We start from the raw sequence: 22,314 nt of genomic DNA on the forward strand, positions 1-22,314 counted from the left end.
AAATTGTGTGGGATCTAGAATTTGGAGATTCCCTATATCCTTGTTAAATAGGTCCATGATGATGTACTCCATAGCCTTGCATATCAGACTCATCAGGCTAATAGTGCGATAATTCCCAGGGTCTGTAGCCACTCCCCCTTTATGGAGAGGGATGACTGTAGCAGTGCGCCATTCGGTAGGAACAAAGCCTGAGGTGAGGCCGTGATTGAACAGGGCACACAGATGTGGTGCCTGTTCACTTTGCAGTTCATGTAGAACACATCCAGGGATATTGTCAGGTCCCATGAAAGCTGTATTCTCGGCCTTGGACAATGCAGCTTTAACCTGTGCTGCAGTAATGCTGGGTGCCTGCCATTCCTCCGGTATTGTGATTGGTCCTTTGGGGGGGGGGGGGTAAAGTTGGCACTGAATCTGTCTGCTGGCAATATCTGTTGACCTAGAATAGGAGGTACCATTGTGCAGTAACTCATAGCAAACCTGGGTATGGCCGTGGAGATTCTTGATATAACTATAGAAGTCTTTGTTTTTTTTGTGTCTGCTGCAATTCTGCCTTCATAGCTGGCTTTAGAGGTTTTGATGAGAAATCTCAACTTTTTGTTAAGGCTAATGAGGGAGTTTTTCCAGTCTTGCGACTTCACCTTTTTCTGCAACAGTTTCTTCCTTCTGTTGTAGAGTTTATTAATGGCAGGGGAGCACCAGATTGACTTCCTTTTTCCATGTATTTATGTATGTGTTCGTACTGTGCATTGGTGTATGATTCGGCAGCCCTGCATCTATTTTCCATTGACATGGGTGCCGTGAACTTAGCCACCTCTGTTTTTAGGAGCCCAAAGTCAGCTTTGGAGAAGACTTTCATGGTGGTTACCTTTGTGGGGGTTGTGGGTGAGATGTGGATTTCCATAGTGATTAGTTTGTGATCGGATCTAACCAGGGAGGAATTGACTATTGGTGTAGAGCTATGGTTGCCCATGTTTGTAATAACCAGGCCAAGGATGTTGCTTCCTCTGGTGGGGGTAAGAATGAGCTGGTCCAGGGCATTGGAACTGGTGAATTCCAGGAAGGGTTGGACCAGTGTATCGGTGAATGAGTAGTTTTCCTAAATGATGGAGGGGTAGTTGAAGTCACCTAGTATGAGAGTGTTGGGTTGGACCCTAATAGCTTCCTGGGTGCTTAGGAACATGGAGTGAGAGTCTTGGGACATTGTTGGGGACCTATAGCAGGCTACAACCTGCATCGCCTTCTTACCCAATGTTAGTTGTACCTGAAGTATCTCAGATGCGTTATGCTGGGCTACTAGTCTCGAGGTGTGCATATCCTTTATGAATATGGAGACACCACCACCTGTGGTGCTTCGGTCCATGTTCTGGGGCCGAAAGATGTGAAATGAATTATAGCCTGGTAGTACAGGGGTGCTTTCTGCTGCTTCAAACCAGGACTCCGTTACAGCACAAATGTCAGTGTTCTCCATTCTGAGGAGTGCTTCAAGCAAGTGTATTAGACTTCTAGTGTTGAGTAACATGACCCTCAGATTGCATTTATTGTTACAGTGGTAATTTGATCTTACAGTGGTAATTTGATCTTTGGAGCATCACCTAAAAAAGGCACTATAGGTGTGGCAAGAGCCTTAGCCAGTATCCAGAAACCCAGGGAAGACAGATGCAGGCCATCTCTGGCAAAGCATCGATGTCTGTCAATCATGTCATGTAACACACACACACACACACACACACACACACACACACACACACACACACACACACACAGACATTTTATATACACACACCCACTCCCCCCCCACAAACACACACACACACATAGACATTTTATATACACACACCCACTCCCCCCACACACACACACACACACACACACATATATATATATATATATATATATATATATATATATATATATATGGCGCTACAGAATCCTGAAATCCTGAAGCAATCCTGAGACCAAAATCCTGAAAGTTCAAAATCCCGAAAACTCAAAATACTGAAAACACAAAATCCTGAAAACACACAGGATACTTATTCCAGCACAAGTACATGCAAAAAGAAATAAAACACAAACTATATTACTGTTTTGCAAGTATAAGCAGAGAGGCAAGCCCCCTGCACACCCCATGGGGGCTGCATTCGCTACTACTTATATATATCAACTCCAAGATTGCACTTAGTGTGGTGAAGTGCAATCTCGGAGTTGATATATTTAAGTAGCAGGGGGTGTGGGGGGGCGCAGTAATATGTTTCTGTATGTACTTGTAGTGGAATATAGTAAGTGTTTGTATCCTGTGTGTTTTCAGGATTTTAAGTTTTCAGTATTTTGAATTTTCGGGATTTTGTACTTTCAGGATTTTGGTCTCAGGATTTTGGGCTTCAGGATTTTGGGCTTTCAGGATTCTGTAGCGCTTCTATATATATATATATATATATATATATATATATATATATACATATATATATATATACATGTGTGTGTGTGTGTATATCACAACTTTGATGCTTTTATTAATATTTATGTTTTCTGTTATTTTACTTGTTAAATGCTTAACATATGAGTCTTTAAATACTTTTGTAATAAGAGATAAATAAATAACTGCCTTGCAATACCTTTTTATAGTTTCTAGTACCATGTGGTATATGCCGTGGAATCAGTAAACCTATGCCTATAAACTTCTGCATCACTTAGGAAATACATACTGTTAGATACACAGACACATAACAATAGGTAGACAGACAGATGGATGGATAGATTCATCTAACATCATGTTTGTGTTTTACAAATTAACATCCTTCTTAGTACCTTTCCTAAGTCTGTTGTATATGATTTTTCTGTAGCCTGTCCAGTATAATCATTATCTAATGTGAATCATGACCGTCTCCGTAAAATCTCCTTAAGTGAAAATGTCACATAGTTTGTCTGTCAGTAAGTGCTTACAGGCAGAAAAAATAAGTAACTACTGGACAATAAAAATAAAACAGCAAAATCACCGTTGGCATTTAGGCTCAACTCCTAATTTTTTTTTTTTTGCTGCAGGCAGTGAATTTCATTCTCACTGCCATCAGTTAGATATGCGTGGCTTCTTCTGATAAAATCTTCAGCAATGGTCTCCTATGGGAAGACAAAACTCTCTTGGGAGCAAAGAGCATGCCTTCCTCGCTAAGCATCCCAGTCAGGAGGACTAAGAAGAGTGTGGCTGAACACGGGCATCAGTTATTTTCTAACCAACAGATGTCAGTGCCTATCCTACAGGGTAACATGCCATTAAGTGGCTGTTTGTGTGGCAGAAAAATGTGCTCTGATTAGCAGTGTGCAGGCATCGTTTCCAAGGTCACATTTCTTAATTGTTCTAATAGAATGTTAACCTGCAGCAATCTGACCTGGGATTTTTCTGTAGTTTTAAGACCCTTTGTCTGTGTGTGATATATGTATATATGTATATATATGTATATATATATATATATATATATATATATGTGTGTGTGTGTGTGTGTGTATATATATATATATATATATATATATATATATATATATATATATATATATATATATATATATATTGTACCCCTGTGACCATATAGCCTTGATCCTAATATGCCCGTTTATACTTCACCTTCTCCCAGTATTGCAGTATTACAGAAGAAAGCAGCAGGTGACAGGAACTACAGCTGTCATCATATGGGAAGCCCTCCCTCTGCTGGCTGTCAAGCAAGGTGCAGTACCTGCTGCCGAAACCCCAGTGTAGATGCATGCCTGCAGATGCACTGTGATGCATGGCTGGAGTACGTACTGTAAAGTCCCTGAGCATACAGAGTACACTTCCGGAACTTGACCCCCCCCCCCCCCCACTGATGGATGATCCGGCAGTGACTGCTGACTCCAAATCCTCTTAAAAGAGCCTGTCCACTGCCTGGGCAGCTAATCAGATGTGTTAAATGTGAGGTGCAGCCAGCCAGTCAGTGCTTTGACCCTGTAGGAACACAGTAGACTTTTAAAATCAAGTTTTATTTTTAATTAAAAGAATGTATGCCAAGATAATTCCAGATGAACTAAATCGTGTCAACATTCTTCGTAACTTCAGGGCAGATTTTCTCTGATGCTTCTATTCTACACCATTTCTAATTTGGTATTGGGGTAGTATACACCCTTGTGAATGAGTGAGAAGAATATTCCATCATGAATACCAGCAGAAAGTTATAATGCACTGAGGCAAAACTAAAGGAGAACAGGCACCCGCACTAAAATGGATGGTTGCATATTTTGGTTTAATTTTCGGATACAATTTACTATGATATCTCAGTATGATCTCACAAGCTGAAAATCTGAGTATCATACAGTGCTTTATGAGAGTATAAGAATAAAAATGTGACATTATTCATAGATCAACAAGACAACATTAAAATTCAAACAGTTTATCAAGATACTGATTGTGGTAGAAATAAAAACAATCTTTGTTCGATTGGAAAAGGGAGTTTCATAGTTTAGTACTAGGTTATCTGCCCTGGGGCATTTATAAGCCTAGCCATAGTGATGTGGCTTTCGCCACCCCATGTAATGGTACAAAAGTGTGCAGAATAGATTTAGAATACTGTGCCTCTGTCTAGTAGTGACACAGTGAAGACCCCCCCCTTACATAATAGAATTAGTTTACTGTGCCTCTGTCTAGTAGTGACACAGAGATGACCCACAGGGTAAACCTATGATCTCCCATCCACTCGTCAAGATTTCTCTTGAAGAGAGTCAGTGAAGGGCTCTGCCTAACATGAACTGGGATTCTGTTCCAGAGTATGGGAAGCCTCTGAGTTATGAATCTGTCCCTCCAGCATGTCCTATTCATATTTGTGCTGAGGTTTAAATCTTTAGCTCTCGTGGTTTTGATGGATTTGGATTTTTTGAGGTGGAGCATGTCTATCAATTCCTGATTGGACATGGCCTTGTACGTCAGGCACAGATCACCTCTGAGTAGGCGGTATGCTACTGAATAGAGCTGGAGTTTCTTTAGTCTGGCAGCATATGACATATGTTGGAGACCCTTGATCCTCTTGGTGAGGTACTTTTGGGGTCTCTCCAGCTGTTGCAAGTGCCGGGTGAGGTACATACCAAATGGGGCATTGTACTCAATCATGGGCCTGATAAGGGAGGAGTATAGGGGTACAATGACCTCCTTTGATCTGGATGTGAATCCCTTCATGATAAGGTGGGCAAGGTAGAAAGTCTTTCTAACCACTTTGGCAACGTGGGTGTCAAAGGAGAGGTCACTATCGACTTGGGTCCCCAGGTCTCTGATTACTTTTTCCGTACTCAGTGGGTTACTGTCTATGTGATAATTTGTGGGTACTTTGTTTTTCCCAAAGGGGATGACTATACATTTTTCGGCATTTAGTTTAAGGCCATGACTCCGGCACCAGTTGTCCATTTCAGTGAGGCCTTTTTGCAGGATGTATGTGTCAGCTGGTGTATCGACAATGGCGCCTAGTTTGCAGTCATCTGTGAACTTTGTCAGCCACAACCCTCCCATGTTTGCTTTCACATCTGAGAAATAAATGCCGAACAAGAGGGGTCCCAGGACAGAGCCCTGTGGGACACCACTTGTGACTGGCTTAGAGTCTGACATGGCTCCAGCGATTTTGACTTTATGGGTTCTATCCTTTAGCCAGTTTGCAACCCATGTTGTGACATATGGATTTATATTTAAGCTGTTGAGCTTATCTATGATGCCTGAGTGGGGTATTGTGTCGAAAGCTTTAGCCAAGTCCAGGTAGGCTGTATGGACTGCTTTGCCCTCGTCAATGGCTCTAGTGACTGTTTCGAAAAAGTCAACCAGGTTCAAAAGGCAGAATCTGCCCTTTACAAAGCCTAACTGGGTGGGATGAAGTGTCTGTAGGTCCCCAGTGTCTCTATTTATGAGTTCCATAATGATTCTTTCCATAGCTTTGCAGACCAGGCTGGTTAAGCTTATGGGGCGGTAGTTACCAGGGTCTGTAGAGGCTAAGGTTAAATAGCATTTTTATGTGCGGGTTTAGCTTCTCTTGGAGATCACGTAGCACGCAACCCGGGATGCCGTCAGGTCCCATTGATGCTGTGTTTTTAGCTTTGCTGAGGGCGGTTCTCACCTGGACATCTGAGATGACAGGGAGGTTACATTCAGCTGGGATAAGTATTTCTTCTTTTGGGGGTGAGGGAGGGGAGAAATTTGCACTGAACCTGTCTGCCAGAATGTTGGCAATATCTGTGGGTTCAGTGTATTTTTTGTCATTGTGAACTAACTCTGAGCATATCTGAGGGTTTCCGCCCAGGTTTCTAACATAGTAGAAGAAGGCCTTGTGGTTGTCTTTAGTGTCCATAGCAATTTTTCTCTCAATGTTGGCCTTGGATGTTTTTATGAGAGAACGTAGCTTTCTACTAGTGCTGATCAGAGATGCCTTCTCTTTATGGGATTTTGCTCTGTCGTGCAGTAGCTTCCTTCTTTTGTTATACAATTTGTTTATGGCTGGGGTCCACCAGACAGGATGCCTGCCCTTGGTGGAGAGGGTCTTGGTTTTATTTGGGATTGCATGATCCATGCATTCTTGGAGATGTCCGTAGAAAGCATTTGTGAAGGATTCGGCATTGTGGGATGTGGTATCCACTGGCCCAGTGGGCTTAAAGGATACCATCTCAGTCTTAAGAAGAGTGAAGTCTGCTTTTGAGAAGTTTTTCACTGTGGTCTTTTGTGCTGGGGGTGGAGGTGGGATATGTATATCCAGGGTGATTAGTTTGTGGTCAGATCTCACTAGTGAGGGGTATACTTCCGTTGTGGAGCACTTTGTCCCCATGTTTGTGATGATCAGGTCTAGTATATTATCTCCCCTTGTGGGAGAGGTGACTAGCTGTTCCATTGCATTTGAATTTATGAATTCCGGGAACCTTTGGGCTAGGGTGTTAGGGCTAGAATAATGCACCCAGTCTATGTTAAGGTAGTTGAAGTCTCCCAATATGATGGTGTTTGGTGAGACATTCATATCCTCCAATGTCTTCAGGAAGGCTTAATGGGGTTCCTGAGATTGGGAGGGTGGTCTGTAACATGCTACCAGTTGTATAGCAGTTTTGCCTATGGTTAGTTGCACCTGGATGGTCTCTGATGTTTCATGTGTTGCCACTAACCTGGAGGTGTGGGTGTCCTTGATGAATATGGACACTCCCCCTCCCTTTTTGGTTTGGCCCGAGTTTTGGGGCCGAAAAGCATGATACGAGGTATAGCCTGGTAGCACTGGGGTGCTCTCAGGAGCCTTGAACCAGGTTTCAGTGACTGCACAGACATCGATGTTCTCCATACTGGGGAGTGCTTTGAGAGCCTGCATCTTGAGATTTAGACTTCTGGCGTTGAGCGGCATTACCCTTCATTTTTTTCCATTTTTGTTTTCTAAGGAGGTGGGTTAGTCTTTTGAGCCTTGCCTAAAAAAGGCACTATGGGGGAGGCAAGAGCCTTAGCCAATATCCGGAAGCCCAGTGGTGACAGATGCAAGCCATCCCTTGCAAAGCAGCATGGCTTGTCCAGCATGTCATCCCAAGCAGACAGACATTGGATCCCCCTAGAACGACACCAGCAATTGAGCCAATTATTAAAGCTGATCATCTTGTCTTTGTATTGTGGCATCATTCTTGGTGAGGGCAAGATGCTGCTCAGGGTCTGGGTCATACTAGCCTGGGCTACATAATCAGGGAGCTCCTCTATGTCTCTTTTCATGTAGTCCAGGGAGGTACGTCTCAGGTCATTCACGCCGGCATGGACAATGACGGAGTCATATTTGTACTTGCTTTGGAGTGACCTGAGTGCATGTGTTATGTGGCAGATCCTAGCTCCCAATAGGCAGCTCACCATTACCCTCTCCTTGTTCAGCCTGGTAAGCGGAACGTCAGTGTGTCTGACTATAGAGTCACCTATTACTAGTGTATCAGGCATAGTGTTTGGCCTTAAGGGCTGTGATTGTTTAACACACTGATTTATTGAAGTATGTGTTGCATGTGTTATGTTTTGAGGTGGTGGATTTTTGGGTGTCTGCTTTGGGAGCCTCTGTTGTTTTGGTAAGTTTTTTGTTAGAGCCTCCGAGTATGTCTTTGTGTTATTATGTGTTTGGTTTGCAGTTGTGGTAGACCTATGTGGGACTGGGTTTGCTGTGTGTGTGTGTGGTTACCTTCTCCTCCTGTCTGGTCTTGCCAGTCCTGAGTTGAGAGAGTTCAGCCTCCAGTTTGGCTATATAGTTGCATCTCTCACATGTATTTGTGTTTGTTGGGAGGAGGAGAGGGTTGTCTGTGTACATGAGACAATTGTAGCATTGTCTCAAGATTCCCAGATTAACCAGCTGAACCGGAGAGGATGCTAGTAATCTACCACTCGACATGCTAGAATATTATAAGGGAGTGCTGTGCCTTTAAGGGAAGTGGGTACTCACAGGGGTGGTAGGTGGGTGTAGTGCTTACTTTAGTTTGAGAGTGCTTACTTAGAAGAGAGGTTTTGAGAACAAGTGCTAGGCTTATAATAAAGCGAGAAGACTGATTATTATAAGAGTAGAGCTTTCTTAAGGGAAAATCTGAAGAGCAAACTTGGCGGAGCCAGAAAAAGAGTAACTATAGCACAGAAAATGAGATAATAAAAATAACTAATTAATGTCTTCTTTCCTCTTTCTTTCTTTCTTTCATTGTAGGTTGTCAGTGACACGTACCCAGAAGGGGGAAGCATACAAACAGATGACTGAAAAGTTTCTTTTCATATACTTTGGTGATTATCTGACTGATGACAGACGTTAATCAATTAACTCAGAAACAACTATTCAGAATGTCACATGTTTGGGGCAGCATAACCGTTTGCACCATAGTCATTCCATTTGATTGTAAGCCTAAAGTCACGAAGTGACACTACTGAGACCGAACTTTGGTATTACTGCCAAAATAAACAAATTCTGTTAGGTTACATTTTATATATGTTGTTATTGACCAAGAAAAAGCACACTAAACAAACTACATTCTTACCTGTTTGTCTTATTTAGCCTTCAAACAGATGTAAAAAAGCAAATAAGTATTGATTTCATCACATGCATTTGTTACAAATATGATGTAATAAAACAGTGAAACATGTTTGTTGCTTGCGTGCGTCTGTTTTAATACAAAATATAAAATGCTTGTTTGCATTGCTTGCGTGCGTCTGTTTTAATACAAAATATAAAATGCTTGTTTGCATTCTTTGCATGTCCTTTTATGCAAACATCAGCATCAGCAGCAAACCCCATCACATCGGCAGTGACCATCTCCTAGAACCAACGTTCCATATTATGCTGCAGTATTTGCTTCATTAATTAGCCTCTCTGCCTTTATTGTCCTTGTATTTCATGGAAATTTCAGGAATGGTGCTCCCATTTATGTAGCTGTCTGACAGTCATTGCACGTGTGAAATATTACACATCTAAAAACCAGAGTACAAACTGACAAGAACATGGAAGAATCTTTATCCAGTTTTGTTCAGTGTTCAGCTATACAGAATGCTTTCATTATAGCAGATTATCATTTGCAGGATACTAAAGACAGCAGCATTATTCTTTAAATGAAAAAATCTAAAAATGGTATTCACAACAGAAATTAGGACTAAATAAAAACAATAAATCACTATACTAGAATATACAAAAAATAATTCTAAAAGAGAAGGGAATGAATAAGGAATATGTTGCCTCCAAAGGAGAAAAAAAAGAATAGACCAGAAAAGTGGAAAAAAAACAAAGTGAAAATCCCTAGATGAGAAAGAATGATCTCTGAGTCAATGCACAAAAAAACTGTGAGTAGCAAGCTTGAGCACCAAGATTCCTTATGCAAGCTGGTAGTGATGAATCCCTCTAAAGAAAACTGTAATTGGAAAGCAATGTTCAGTACACTTTAAATACATTTGCTTGGAATTGTGTTCATCTCAGTTTTTTAAGTGCAGAGCTCCATAGAAATAATGTACACAAATTAAAAGCAATACAATTGTACAGAATATTGTACAGGAAAGTACAATAAACTGCAGTTCAGTGGTATTTTTTTAATGTGGGGAAACCGCACTATAGCTATTTTTACATGAGGAGGTAAATAGTGACACAGAATCCCCTGCAAGTTAAACTGTGCCACCCAAAACATCCCACCCAAGGGAAAAATAAAGGAATGGCAGTGGATAAAACAGCAGATATCAAAATCATGCTCCCTCAAAACTTAAGGCAGAATTTTCATGTCACATGCACCATCGCAATACTGCACCCAGGTGTGCATGCACCACAGCAGCACTGCAAGTATACTTGTATACACCACTGCAGCACTGCAAACAGGCCAGTATGCACCACCCCAGCACTACATACAGGCCTATATGCAGCACCACAGTACTGCAAGTAAGCCTGTATACACCACCGCAGCACTGCACACAGGAATATATACACCGCAGCAGCACTGCACACGGGCATGCATACATCACCACAGCATTGCAAACAGGCCTGTATACATCATCACAGCACTGCAAGCAGGTCTGTATGCACCACTACATCACTGCATACAGTATGCAACACCACAGCACTGCTCACAGGCCTGTATGGGTCCACTATGTAATTTAGAAAAGTCAAAATCTCGACATCAGAATCCCAACATTCAGATGTTCGACATTTTGAAATCTCAAAATGCAAAAAAAAAAAAGTTAAGTCATCACGTTGCTGCAGGGGGCCAAGCCTCCCCCAGCACCCCCATATTCCCTACTTAAATATACCAACTCTGAGATCACACTACAGTGAAGAGAATGATAAAGTTACCGTTCTGCACTGTTGGGTGATCTCAGCTGTTTAACTTCAAGATTTCAAAATTTCGAAAATCTGGAGGTCGGGATTCTGATGTTCGGGATTTTGAGATTTCGAAATAAAAAGTGGACCCGCTTGTATACACGACCACAGCCCTGCAAACAGGCCTATATACATCTCTGCAGCTCTGCATCCAGTATGCACACTGCAGTACCACACACGGGCCTGTATGCAGCAGCATAGCGCTACACACAGGTAGTGGGATGCAGAGTTAGGCTGGATAAGAGGGCCTGCAAAGAAATTATCAGGACTCATGACTGACATATAAATGGCAAATGGGTATTACAAGAGCTGAGGATAATGCAGCTGGGATATATAGTACTTTTGATGCCATTCATTAGAAGTACAGTAATAGAAATGTAATTTGAGATACTAAATATGAAAGATATATACATATTCAGATTTACAGCAGGTCATATTAGTGGGCAGAAAAAAAAAAGATAATGTTTTAAGCTTTTTATTTGGAGAGTAAGGCTATGCCCCTCCCATCTCCCATATTGTGAGGTCACCCCAGACTCCCTTTTTCATTTTTCTAACTTCAGATGAATGGATTTCTCCCCAGAATTTGCACATATATAACATGAAGATTTTGGTGGTAGCAGCAGGATGCTGCAGTAAGCATCAGTTCCCCGATCCCAATCCAGGGGGTATACTACTTCTGTATCACTTGGGGTAAGCACATGGCGAGTGGCAGCAGTACGTCCTACGCACGTGGTGTATGGGACCTACTGCTGCCACTATTTAGAGTGTGTGGGAAGAACCATCATCATGGAATCTGATGCAGTCAGCAACACCAGCACCAAATTTCTTTGGTGAACTAAATGAAAATAAAGTCTCCAGTAACATGAAAAGCATATGAATAGTTACAGAGCTGTTTACAGGAGAAACTTTTCTGAAAAAGGCTTATTTTGGCTTGATACCGGAGCATTAGCAGGCACTCATACACAGATGCATCATACTGGCTGTGATTCACCGGAGATAAAAACAGAAGTGATTTAGGGACCCACCATCACCAGCACATGGTTACGAGTGCTTCCCAGTAAGCACCAAAAGATGCAACATACTTACCCAGAGGAATTGTGCAGGAAACTTTCCAGTAAACACCAAAAGATGCAACATACTTACCCAGAGGAATCGTGCAGGAAACTTCCCAGTAAGCACCAAAAGATGCAACATACTTACCCAGAGGAATCGAGCAGGAAACTTCCCAGTAAGCACCAAAAGATGCAACATACTTACCCAGAGGAATCGTGCAGGAAACTTCCCAGTAAGCACCAAAAGATGCAACATACTTACCCAGAGGAATCGTGCAGGAAACTTCCCAGTAAGCACCAAAAGATGCAACATACTTACCCAGAGGAGTCGTGCAGGAAAGGATTCACTGCTGCTACTGGCTACCAACCAGAACCCAAGACATATGGCAAGTCTGCACTTTTGGGTCATGGATGTCTTGTTCCGGTTTGTCTCTTCTTTGCTCAAACAGCTCCATATGATGCTCTCTGCCTTTGACACAGACCTCCATTGCCTGTTTAATTCCGTGACACAACATATTTAATATCACAGTCACTGTGCAGACTTCTGTAGAAGCACATATACACAAGTGATGTGGCTGCAATATTGCCTCCGTGTTATCCATGAGGCATATTAGCCATGGCCTGCTTGTCATCTGTGCATGTTTGCCTCAGCCTTTGAATAATTATTAGTATGCTGCAAAAATCTATGACATACACTGTCAGGTGGTTTAAGATGAATGCAGACTCAGACACCAAAAGAAAATTTTAGAAAATACTGGCATTTATTTAACATACCTGTAGTAGAGGCAAATGGGATATGTGGAAATTACACCTTAATGACATACCAGTGTTTCAGCTACATGGCTTCTAAATGCACATGACATTTCACTTTTTAAGTCTTTACTGGTACATTCAGTCCAAGAAAGCCAAACCCCATTAACTGCAGACATGACATTTCACCATTTTTCTGAGTTAATCAGTATAGCATAAGTGTTAAGGTATTATACAGAGAAGACTTTAGCTTAGCTTAGTATTTCTTGGAGTTTTTACTGAATAGATTGTCTGGGTGACCCTTTTACCCTCTGGTTTATTTGGTGGCTCATTATCAGTGGAGAGCGAGGAGAAAAGAGCCACAAAAAATAATAACAATAACAATAAAGTTTATACTGCGAGTAACGTGAATTTGTGTACATAACTACACGCATTCAGTTTTCTTTGGGTTAAGGATGAGTTGGTTATTGATTAATCAGTGTTCAATAGTGCTAAAGGAAGTTTGTGTGAGGGAGTGAAGGTCAGTAGAGTTGTTGGTGAGGGTAAAGGTCAGTAGGGTTGTTGGAGAGGGTAATAAGGGTAGAATCATTTGTGTACTGGACTAAAGAAGAGGTGCAGCAGATGGAATGGAGATTGTTAGTAAAAATATTAAAGAGAAGAGGGCCTAGAATGGATCCTTGGGGTACACCTCTTTGGATTTTTGATTTGATCGAAAGTTTGCTTGTTTGTTTGTTTAATTTAACTGTTGAGGTTGCCCACTAAAGTGTGCTAGCCTGTGTAACTGATTTATCACTGTTTCTGCATTTTCTGTGTGTTTCTATAAAAAAAACAAAAAAAATAATCCTTGTTTTCCCGCCTCTCCTCGACTAGTTTAGACCAGTTTACAGGCATTGCTGTATTCTGGGCTGTGCTGTAGTTCCTGTGTTGTCCATTACCTTACTTGGATAGAAGGAAGTTTCTTTGCTCACCAGTGGGAGTGGGGAGCCTTGAGCAGCCTACCTGTCCCTGTAGGAAGTGACCTCAGCACAAGGTTCATAGATAGATTCATAGATTAGTAAGAGGCTAACTGCCCTTATGAGCCATTTTAAACCTAGCCAATTATCCCTTGTGAGACTCAAACCCTGTACCTTGTGTTTGTAAGGCAAACACCTTAACCATTAGGCCACCCTCCCAACCCTAGAGCTGTAGTAATTGGTTGTTTTGGACCATTTCTAGCTCTTTTGTAGTTCCCTGTTTAAAATCCGCATTTGCATGACTTTGCGTGGTTGTGCGCATAGCGCAGCACCAGTTAAACAAGGTTAAACTTCTTCTGGCTCCGCCAAGTCTGCTCTTCAAATTTTCCCTTAAGGAAGCTCTACTCTTAGTATAATCAGACTACTCGCTATATTATAAGCCTAGCACTTGTTCTCAAAACCTCTCTACTAAGTAAGCACTCTCGTACTAAGTAAGCACTACATCCACCTACCACCCCTGTGAATATCCACTTCCCTTAAAGGCACAGCACTCCTTTATACTGTTCTAGCATGTCGAGTGGTAGAGTACTGGCGTCCTCTCCAGTTCATCTGGTTAATCTGGGTATCTTGAGACAATGCAACAATTGTCTCATGTACACAGACAACCCTCTCCTCCTCCCAACAAACACAAATACATGTGAGAGATGCAACTATATAGCCAAACTGGAGGCTGAACTCTCTCAGCTCAGGGCTGGCATGACTAGACAGGAGGAGATGGTAACCACACACACAGCAAACCCAGTCCCACATAGACCTACCACAACTGCAAACCAAACACATAAAAACACAAAGACATACTCGGAGGCTCTAATAAAAAACTTACCAAAACAACAGAGGCTCCCAAGCAGACATCCAAAAATCCGCCACCTCAAAACAAAACACATGCAACACATACTTCAATAAATCAGTGTGTCAACCAATCACAGCCCTTAAGGCCAAACACCATGCCTGATACACTAGTAATAGGTGACTCTATAGTCAGACACACTGATGTCCCGCTTACCAGGCTGAACAAGGAGAGGGTGACTGTGAGCTGCCTATCGGGAGCTAGGATCCGCCACATAACACACGCACTCAGGTCACTCCAAAGCAAGTACAAATATGACTCCGTCATTGTCCATGCTGGCGTGAATGACCTGAGGCGTACCTCCCTGGACTACATGAAAAGAGACATAGAGGAGCTCTCTGATTATGTAGCCCAGGCTGGTATGACCCTGACCCTGAGCAGCATCTTGCCCTCACCAAGAATGATGCCACAATACAAAGACAAGATGATCAGCTTTAATAACTGGCTCAAGTACTGGTGTCATTCTAAGGGGATCCAATGTCTGTCTGCCTGGGATGACATGTTGGACAAGCCACGCTGCTTCGCAAGGGATGGCTTGCACCTGTCACCACTGGGCTTCCGGATATTGGCCAAGGCTCTTGCCACCCCCATAGTGCCTTTTTTAGGCAAGGCTCAAAAGACAAACCCACTTCCTTAGAAAACAAAAATGGAAAAAAACTAAGGGTAATGCTGCTCAACGCCAGAAGTCTAAATCTCAAGATTCAGGCACTCGATGCACTCCTCAGTATGGAGAACATCGACGTCTGTGCAGTAACTGAAACCTGGTTCATGACTCCTGAGAGCACCCCAGCGCTACCAAGCTATACCTCGTATCATGCTTTACGGCCCCAAAACCCGGGCCGAACCACAAAGGTAGGGGGAGTGTCCATATTCATCAAGGACACCCACACCTCCAGGTTAGTAGCAACACATGAAACATCAGAGACCATACAGGTGCAACTAACCATAGGCAAAACTGCTATACAACTGGTAGCATGTTACAGACCACCCTCCCAATCTCAGGAACCCCACTCAGCCTTCCTGAAGACATTGGAGGATATGAATGTATCACAAAATACCATCATACTGGGAGACTTCAACTACCCAAACATAGATTGGGTACATTATTCTAGCCCTAACACTCTAGCCCAAAGGTTCCTGGAATTCATAAATTCAAATGCACTGGAACAACTAGTCACCTCTCCCACTAGGAGAGATAATATACTAGACCTGATCATCACAAACACGGGGACAAAATGCTCCACACCGGAGGTATACCCCTCACTAGTGAGATCTGACCACAAACTAATCACCCTGGATATACATATCCCACCTCCACCCCCAGCACAAAAGACCACAGTGAAAAACTTCTCAAAAGCAGACTTCACTCTTCTTAAGACTGAGATGGTATCCTTTAAGCCCACTGGGCCAGTGGATACCACATCCCACAATGCCGAATCCTTCACAAATGCTTTCTATGGACATCTCCAAGAATGCATGGATCATGCAATCCCAAATAAATCCAAGTCCCTCTCCACCAAAGGCAAGCATCCTGTCTGGTGGACCTCAGCCATTAACAAATTGTATAACAAAAGAAGGAAGCTACTGCAAGACAGAGCAAAATCCCATAAAGGGAAGACATCTCTGATCAACATTTGCAGAAAACTACGTTCTCTCATAAAAACATCCAAGGCCAACTTTGAGAGAAAAATCGCTAAGGACACTAAAGATAACCACAAAGCCTTCTTCAGCTATGTTAGAAACCTGGGCGGAAACCCTCAGATATGCTCAGAGTTAGTTCACAACAAAAAATACACTGAACCCACAGATATCGCCAACATTCTGGCTGACAGGTTCAGTGCAAATTTCTCCCCTCCCTCACCCCCAAAAGAAGAAATACTTATCCCAGCTGAATGTAATCTCCCTGTCATCTCAGATGTCCAAGTGAGAACCGCCCTCAACAAAGCTAAAAACACAGCATCAATGGGACCTGACAGTATCCTGGGTTGCGTGCTACGTGAACTCCAAGAGGAGCTAAACCCGCACATAAAAATGCTATTTAACCTTAGCCTTACTACAGGATATGTACCTGAACACTGGCATACAGCAACAGTGGTCCCACTCCACAAAAGGGGTACCTCTACAGACCCTGGGAACTACCGCCCCATAAGCTTAACCAGCCTGGTCTGCAAAGCTATGGAAAGAATCATTATGGAATTTATAAACAGAGACATAGGGGACCTACAGACACTTGACCCCACCCAGTTCGGCTTTGTAAAGAGCAGATCCTGCCTTTTGAACCTGGTTGACTTTTTCGAAACAGTCACTAGAGCCATTGATGAGGGCAAAGCAGTCCATACAGCCTATCTGGACTTGGCTAAGGCCTTCGACACAATACCCCACTCAGGCATCATAGATAAGCTCACCAGCTTAAACGTAAACCCTTATGTCACTAGATGGGTTGCAAACTGGCTAAAGGACAGAACCCATAAAGTTAAAATCGCTGGAGCAATGTCAGACTCAAAGCCAGTCATAAGTGGTGTCCCACAGGGATCTGTCCTGGGACCCCTCTTGTTCAGCATTTATTTCTCAGATGTTAAAGCAAACATGGGAGGGTTGTGGCTGACAAAGTTTGCAGATGACTGCAAACTAGGCGCCATAGTTGATACACCAGCGGACACATACATCCTACAAAAAGGCCTCACAGAAACTGACAACTGGTGCCAGAGTCATGGCCTTAAATGAAATGCCAAAAAATGTATAGTCATCCCCTTTGGGAAAAACAAAGTACCCACAAATTATCACATAGACAGCAACCCACTGAGTACAGAAAAAGTAATCAGAGACCTAGTGACCCAAGTTGACAGCGACCTCTCATTTGACACCCACGTTGCCAAAGTGGTTAGAAAAACATTCTACCTTGTACACCTCATCATGAAGGGATTCACATCCAGATCCAAGGATGTCATTGTACCCCTATACTCCTCCCTCATCAGACCCATGATTGAGTACAGTGCCCCATTTGGTATGTACCTCACCCGGCATTTGCAACAGCTGGAGAGACCACAAAAGTACCTCACCAAGAGGATCAAGGGTCTCCAACATATGTCTTATTCTAACAGACTAAAGAAACTCCAGCTCTATTCAGTAGCATACCACCTGCTCAGAGGTGATCTCTGCCTGACGTACAAGGCCATGTCCAATCAGGATCTGATGGACATGCTCCACCTCAAAAAATCCAAATCCATCAGGACCACGAGAGCTAAAGACTTAAACCTCAGCACAAGTATGAATAGGACATGCTGGAGGGATAGATTCATAACCCAGAGGCTTCCCATGCTTTGGAACAAGATCCCAGTTCATGTTAGGCAGAGCCCCTCACTGACTCTCTTCAAGAGAAATCTTGATGAGTGGATGGGAGATCGTAAGTTTACCCCAGGGGTCACATCTGTGTCACTGCTAGACAGGGGCACAGTAAACTAATTCTATTATATAAGGGGGCCTTCATTGTGTCACTACTAGACAGAGGCACAGTATTCTAAATCTATTCTGTGCATTTTTGTGCATTTTTGTACCATTTCATGGGGTGGCGAAAGCCACATCCCTATGGCTAGGCTTACAAATGCCCCAGGGCAGATAGCCTAGTACTAAACTATGAAACTATGGATAGGTAGGAAAGGTGAGCAGGAGGTTTGCTGTCTAACAGATTGCTGTCTGTTGTTAAGATAACTAGAAAACCAGAGAGTAGCTGATGCATAGTGGTTGAATTCAGTTGGTTTAGTAAGAAGCTTTGGGTGGGAGATGGTGTTGAATGCCTTGGAGAGGTCAAGGAATAGGCATGAAACCAGTTTATTGTTATCTTTTGCCTCTGCTATAGTCTTGGTGAAGGATAGAAGGGCTGTGAACATGCTGTGATGGAGCCTAAATCCGTGTTGAGAGGGGGTGAGAAGATTTTCCTGGAGCAGATATTTAAGAAGTTGTCTATGAATGCATTTCTCTAGTATTTTTGAGAGAAGGGAGAGGATGGTATACATCAGGAATTGGGGGGGGGGGTCGGTGGAGTTACCTCCTTTCTGAAGTGGAATTGTATAGAAGGATTTCAGGGACTGAGGATTCTTTTCTAGAAAGGTTGATGAGGAGTGATATGGGATATGCTGTAGTACTGGCTGCAAGTTTGAGAGATTGGGGTGTAGGTTGTCAAAGGAAGGGGAGCAAGGTTTAAGTTTTTGCAAAAAGGATTTTATATAAGTGGTGGAAACAGGTTCCAGGGAGAAGAATGAGTTTAGGCAGGTGGTGGAGGAGGTGATCGGATGTTGTCAGGGGGAGTTAGTTTGCAGATAATCTCTATGAAGTAGTTATTTAGTGGGATGGTGGCTTCAAGAGGTGAGTTCTTGGGGAAGGGGTTTAACTTTGTTATACATGGACACAAATATTTTTATTTGGCTTAGAGTGGGGAATTAGTGGAATCCTGACAAAGGAAGACAAGAAAGTCCTAGAGAAACATTTCCCCCCACATGGATTTGTTCCTCATAGAGTATATAAATAAAATCATCCCCCTATTTACACAGTCCTAGCACCATTTTAGGTGAAAGTGTAACATAATTTTAACAATCTGAGTTGAGTACTGGTGGCAGTTGTGGTGGGAAGTGATACCACCTACAGAGAAAGAAAAAATTCTGTATACAGCAAAACTTATTTTAAGCTAACACTGAACTACAAGAATTATTAAATCTTTAACATCAAATGTAATTTTTTTCCACTTCTTTATTAAAGTTTGTGTCTGTTTTGTCATTATTGCTATTTGTATGATTGCTGCATTTTCTTGTCATCAGCATTATTAATGTTGGTTTTAATTCTTTAGTATTGTAACTTGAGAACTTTTCTCACTGAGCCTCCATTGAAATGGGGCTATCATGCCCAGTCGGGTTTTCCTGGTGGATTAAAGTAAATAAATAATGGAGCTATGTAGCAAACACAAGAGCCAGTGTTTGAGCCTCAACTCTGAATATTATTTAAGTGCAAGAGTGCAAGCACACCAAAGTAGTATGTCAGTGTACAATACAATTACAGTGTACAACAGCTATGGCACTATGATTTTCTACACTGCACCCCAACACTAAAGTTAGTCTTTTTAATCTAAACATATTCAAAATACTAAATTGGATGGCCAACCCAAGCATGGTCTTAGTCACACCACTAATACTAAACTGATTAAAGTACAAAAATGGCCACACTAATATGAATTAGTAAGCAACTCACAAAGTGCAGCTTAGCTTAAAGGATATACAGACAATGTGTCCTGCAGGCCTGAGTATAAGCCTTCACCATCAACCTGAAAAATAGGCTTCACACCAAGCACCTCACCAAATAGAATCTTTGTCCTAGCTTCCCAGACCACTTTCTCACCACCCACCCTTGATCTCAATGCCTTCCAGTGCTCACTGGCCAACAGTAACTGTACTTTAAATAAACTCCTACATTCACACACACACACACACACACACACACACTAATCTCCAAGGAAGGCAGGTAATATTCTCCAACTCTACAGCTGTTTGTCCTTGCTCCCACAAAGATTCCCAGGCTGGGGACCTCTCAGTTACTGTTTCACTCTAGATAATAAGCTACATAATTACAAAGATAAATGACAGTGTACAGAGCAGTCAGGCCAATAGAAATGGATCCCAACAGCTTGTCACTAGTTAGCACTAAATATTCTCTTATCCTAAATAGACGACCAGCCACATGCTTTTTAAAACTGAATAAGTAAAAATACTTTATTTAGAAAAGGCAAGTCAAACAATACAGTTTAACATTTAAATATACAGACAGGTATAGAATTCCATATGGAAACAAAACAGTCATTCTAAACAGACAGAATACAAGAAAGAAAGAAAATAAAAATCTGTCTGTGGCTAGACATATTTTCCAGCTAACTCTTAACTGCAAGAATTACTAAATGTTTAAATAGACGTGCAAAGATGTTTTTACCACTTATTTTGCTGCTATTATGCGCCCATTGTAGGCTTTATGGTTCTAAAATATGCCATTTTTACTTTAGTTGCATCAGTGGAGCTATATTTATTAAACGTAAACAAAATTGTGTTTTCCTCTGCTGTATGCTGAGCATCAGTCTAATTACATCCTGCATCATTTAAGAGAGTGTCATTCCATACTGTGAGGTATTAAACTGACAGGAGTCTCACTACGGCAGGGACAGGTACTGAGGTTTTCTAACTTTCTGTGTTATGTAATCTCATTACCTAGTCTGAGCACAGCCCAGACTTACCTAACGACTTGATGGAGCAGCTGCGTCTGGTTAATGCTGTCTAGTGCAGCAGCTCCACCTTTATGTCACATGTGATATTGTCAACAGAAAGCCCGGTCTGACACACGGGCAAAGCAGCATGGCCATGTGGACATCAGGCATAGGGTTGCATGTCACCATACCTACATCCTCATAGGTTCAGAGGTATGTACTAGACTAGCTGCCCTTGCAAGCCATTTTAAACCTAGTCAGTTTCCCTTTGTTTGTATGAATGAACCTAGTCCATTTAGTTACAGACTGGCATTACCCATCCCATGGTTGATAATTATATAAAAACCCTAATAAAAATAACTGGGATCATAACATAGACTTACATTTAAAATATTTCTTGGGTTGGTTCCCAACCACTTGTTCTAAGTCCTTTGATTCCTCACTGAGTTGTATCTCAACTAGTAACATTAGAAGCATGCAAAGGCTTCTAGACATTTGAAAATTCATTCCTTTAGAACCAAATATATTCTTTTCGCCCTTTACCTAAATTCAGAATTGAGGAATGCGATTAATCATCCACAGTGCTATTTTTATTTTTGTGAACGGGAAACTTATCTGACATCAACTGTTCAGCATCTTTACCTGTTTCCCATTAGTCATTAAAGGGTAGTCTCATGGAGTACAATGCCCCTTTGATATGTACCTAACTAGGCACATCCAACAGTTGGAATGTCCACAGAGGCTCCTCATGTAAAGAATGCAGGGTGTAAGCAACATGTCCTATGCAGACTGCTTCAAAGCCCTATTATTGTATTCTGTCTGGTCATTAGTAACGTGCCCAGCTATAAACCATTTTAACTTAGATGCTCTGCTGTATACTTTTTAGGCTGATATTCCCAACACTCCATTTTTTTGAAAGTAGCAAACCTTCCCATGATATCCCAGGTTTTTCTTGACCCAGTATGAAACTCTTTAATGCATTTTCCACATCTCTGAAAAGCTCCTCCCCTGGATTGAACGACACATCCTGAAAGTTATATAGTGTATACATAAAATAAACATTTGTAATGCTTGCACCTTTTGAACCATGTTTAAATCCTTTATTTTCCAGGAAATTCCCAGCCTGTAATGCAGCACCACCTACATATTTCTTGGAAGCACACATTCTACTTTTAAGAACACTGAGTACAATTAGTTTTGTTCTTTTGATGCAAGCTGCTTACATTTAATACTCAGCAATCATTTTCAACCATAGCTGGCATTTTCTTTTTGCATTGTGTTTTTAACTCAGAAAGTTAAAAGGGATTGAAATTATTTATTTATTTATATATTTATTTTACATTTGTTGACCGGGCTAGACTAACTGGATACATGTCCATTTTCAGTAGAGGCCCGGGGAGAAAAGCTCTGAGGAAGCAAAATAAAATCACTTATACAAATAATTAATGTAGACAATGAACATTGCAGGTACAGAACAGAGAATAATCAGAGAGGTAATTTGTTCATAGCATAGTGCTAAATATACAGATACAGTTAGTACAATACAAATGTAGCTGCAATACATCATGTAGAAAAAGAGAGCAGC

At 41.9% G+C, this 22,314-nt stretch overlaps 1 protein-coding gene across 1 annotated transcript in view; it reads left to right on the forward strand.

Annotated features, from left to right (window-relative positions):
- LRRC23 (leucine rich repeat containing 23) overlaps positions 1-9,117 on the forward strand; it is a 1,080,884-nt gene extending 1,071,767 nt beyond the window's left edge. Inside the window, exon 8 of the mRNA XM_044079596.1 lies at positions 8,688-9,117. Coding sequence (XP_043935531.1) covers positions 8,688-8,738 — 51 coding nt within the window. The 3' untranslated portion in view covers positions 8,739-9,117. The remainder of the gene's footprint in view (positions 1-8,687) is intronic.
- The last annotated feature ends 13,197 nt before the right edge of the window (positions 9,118-22,314 follow it).

This window comes from Protopterus annectens, chromosome 8.part0 (genome assembly GCF_019279795.1).
Source record: "Protopterus annectens isolate FY-2018-M chromosome 8.part0, PAN1.0, whole genome shotgun sequence".
Taxonomy (NCBI): Eukaryota; Metazoa; Chordata; order Ceratodontiformes; family Protopteridae; genus Protopterus; species Protopterus annectens.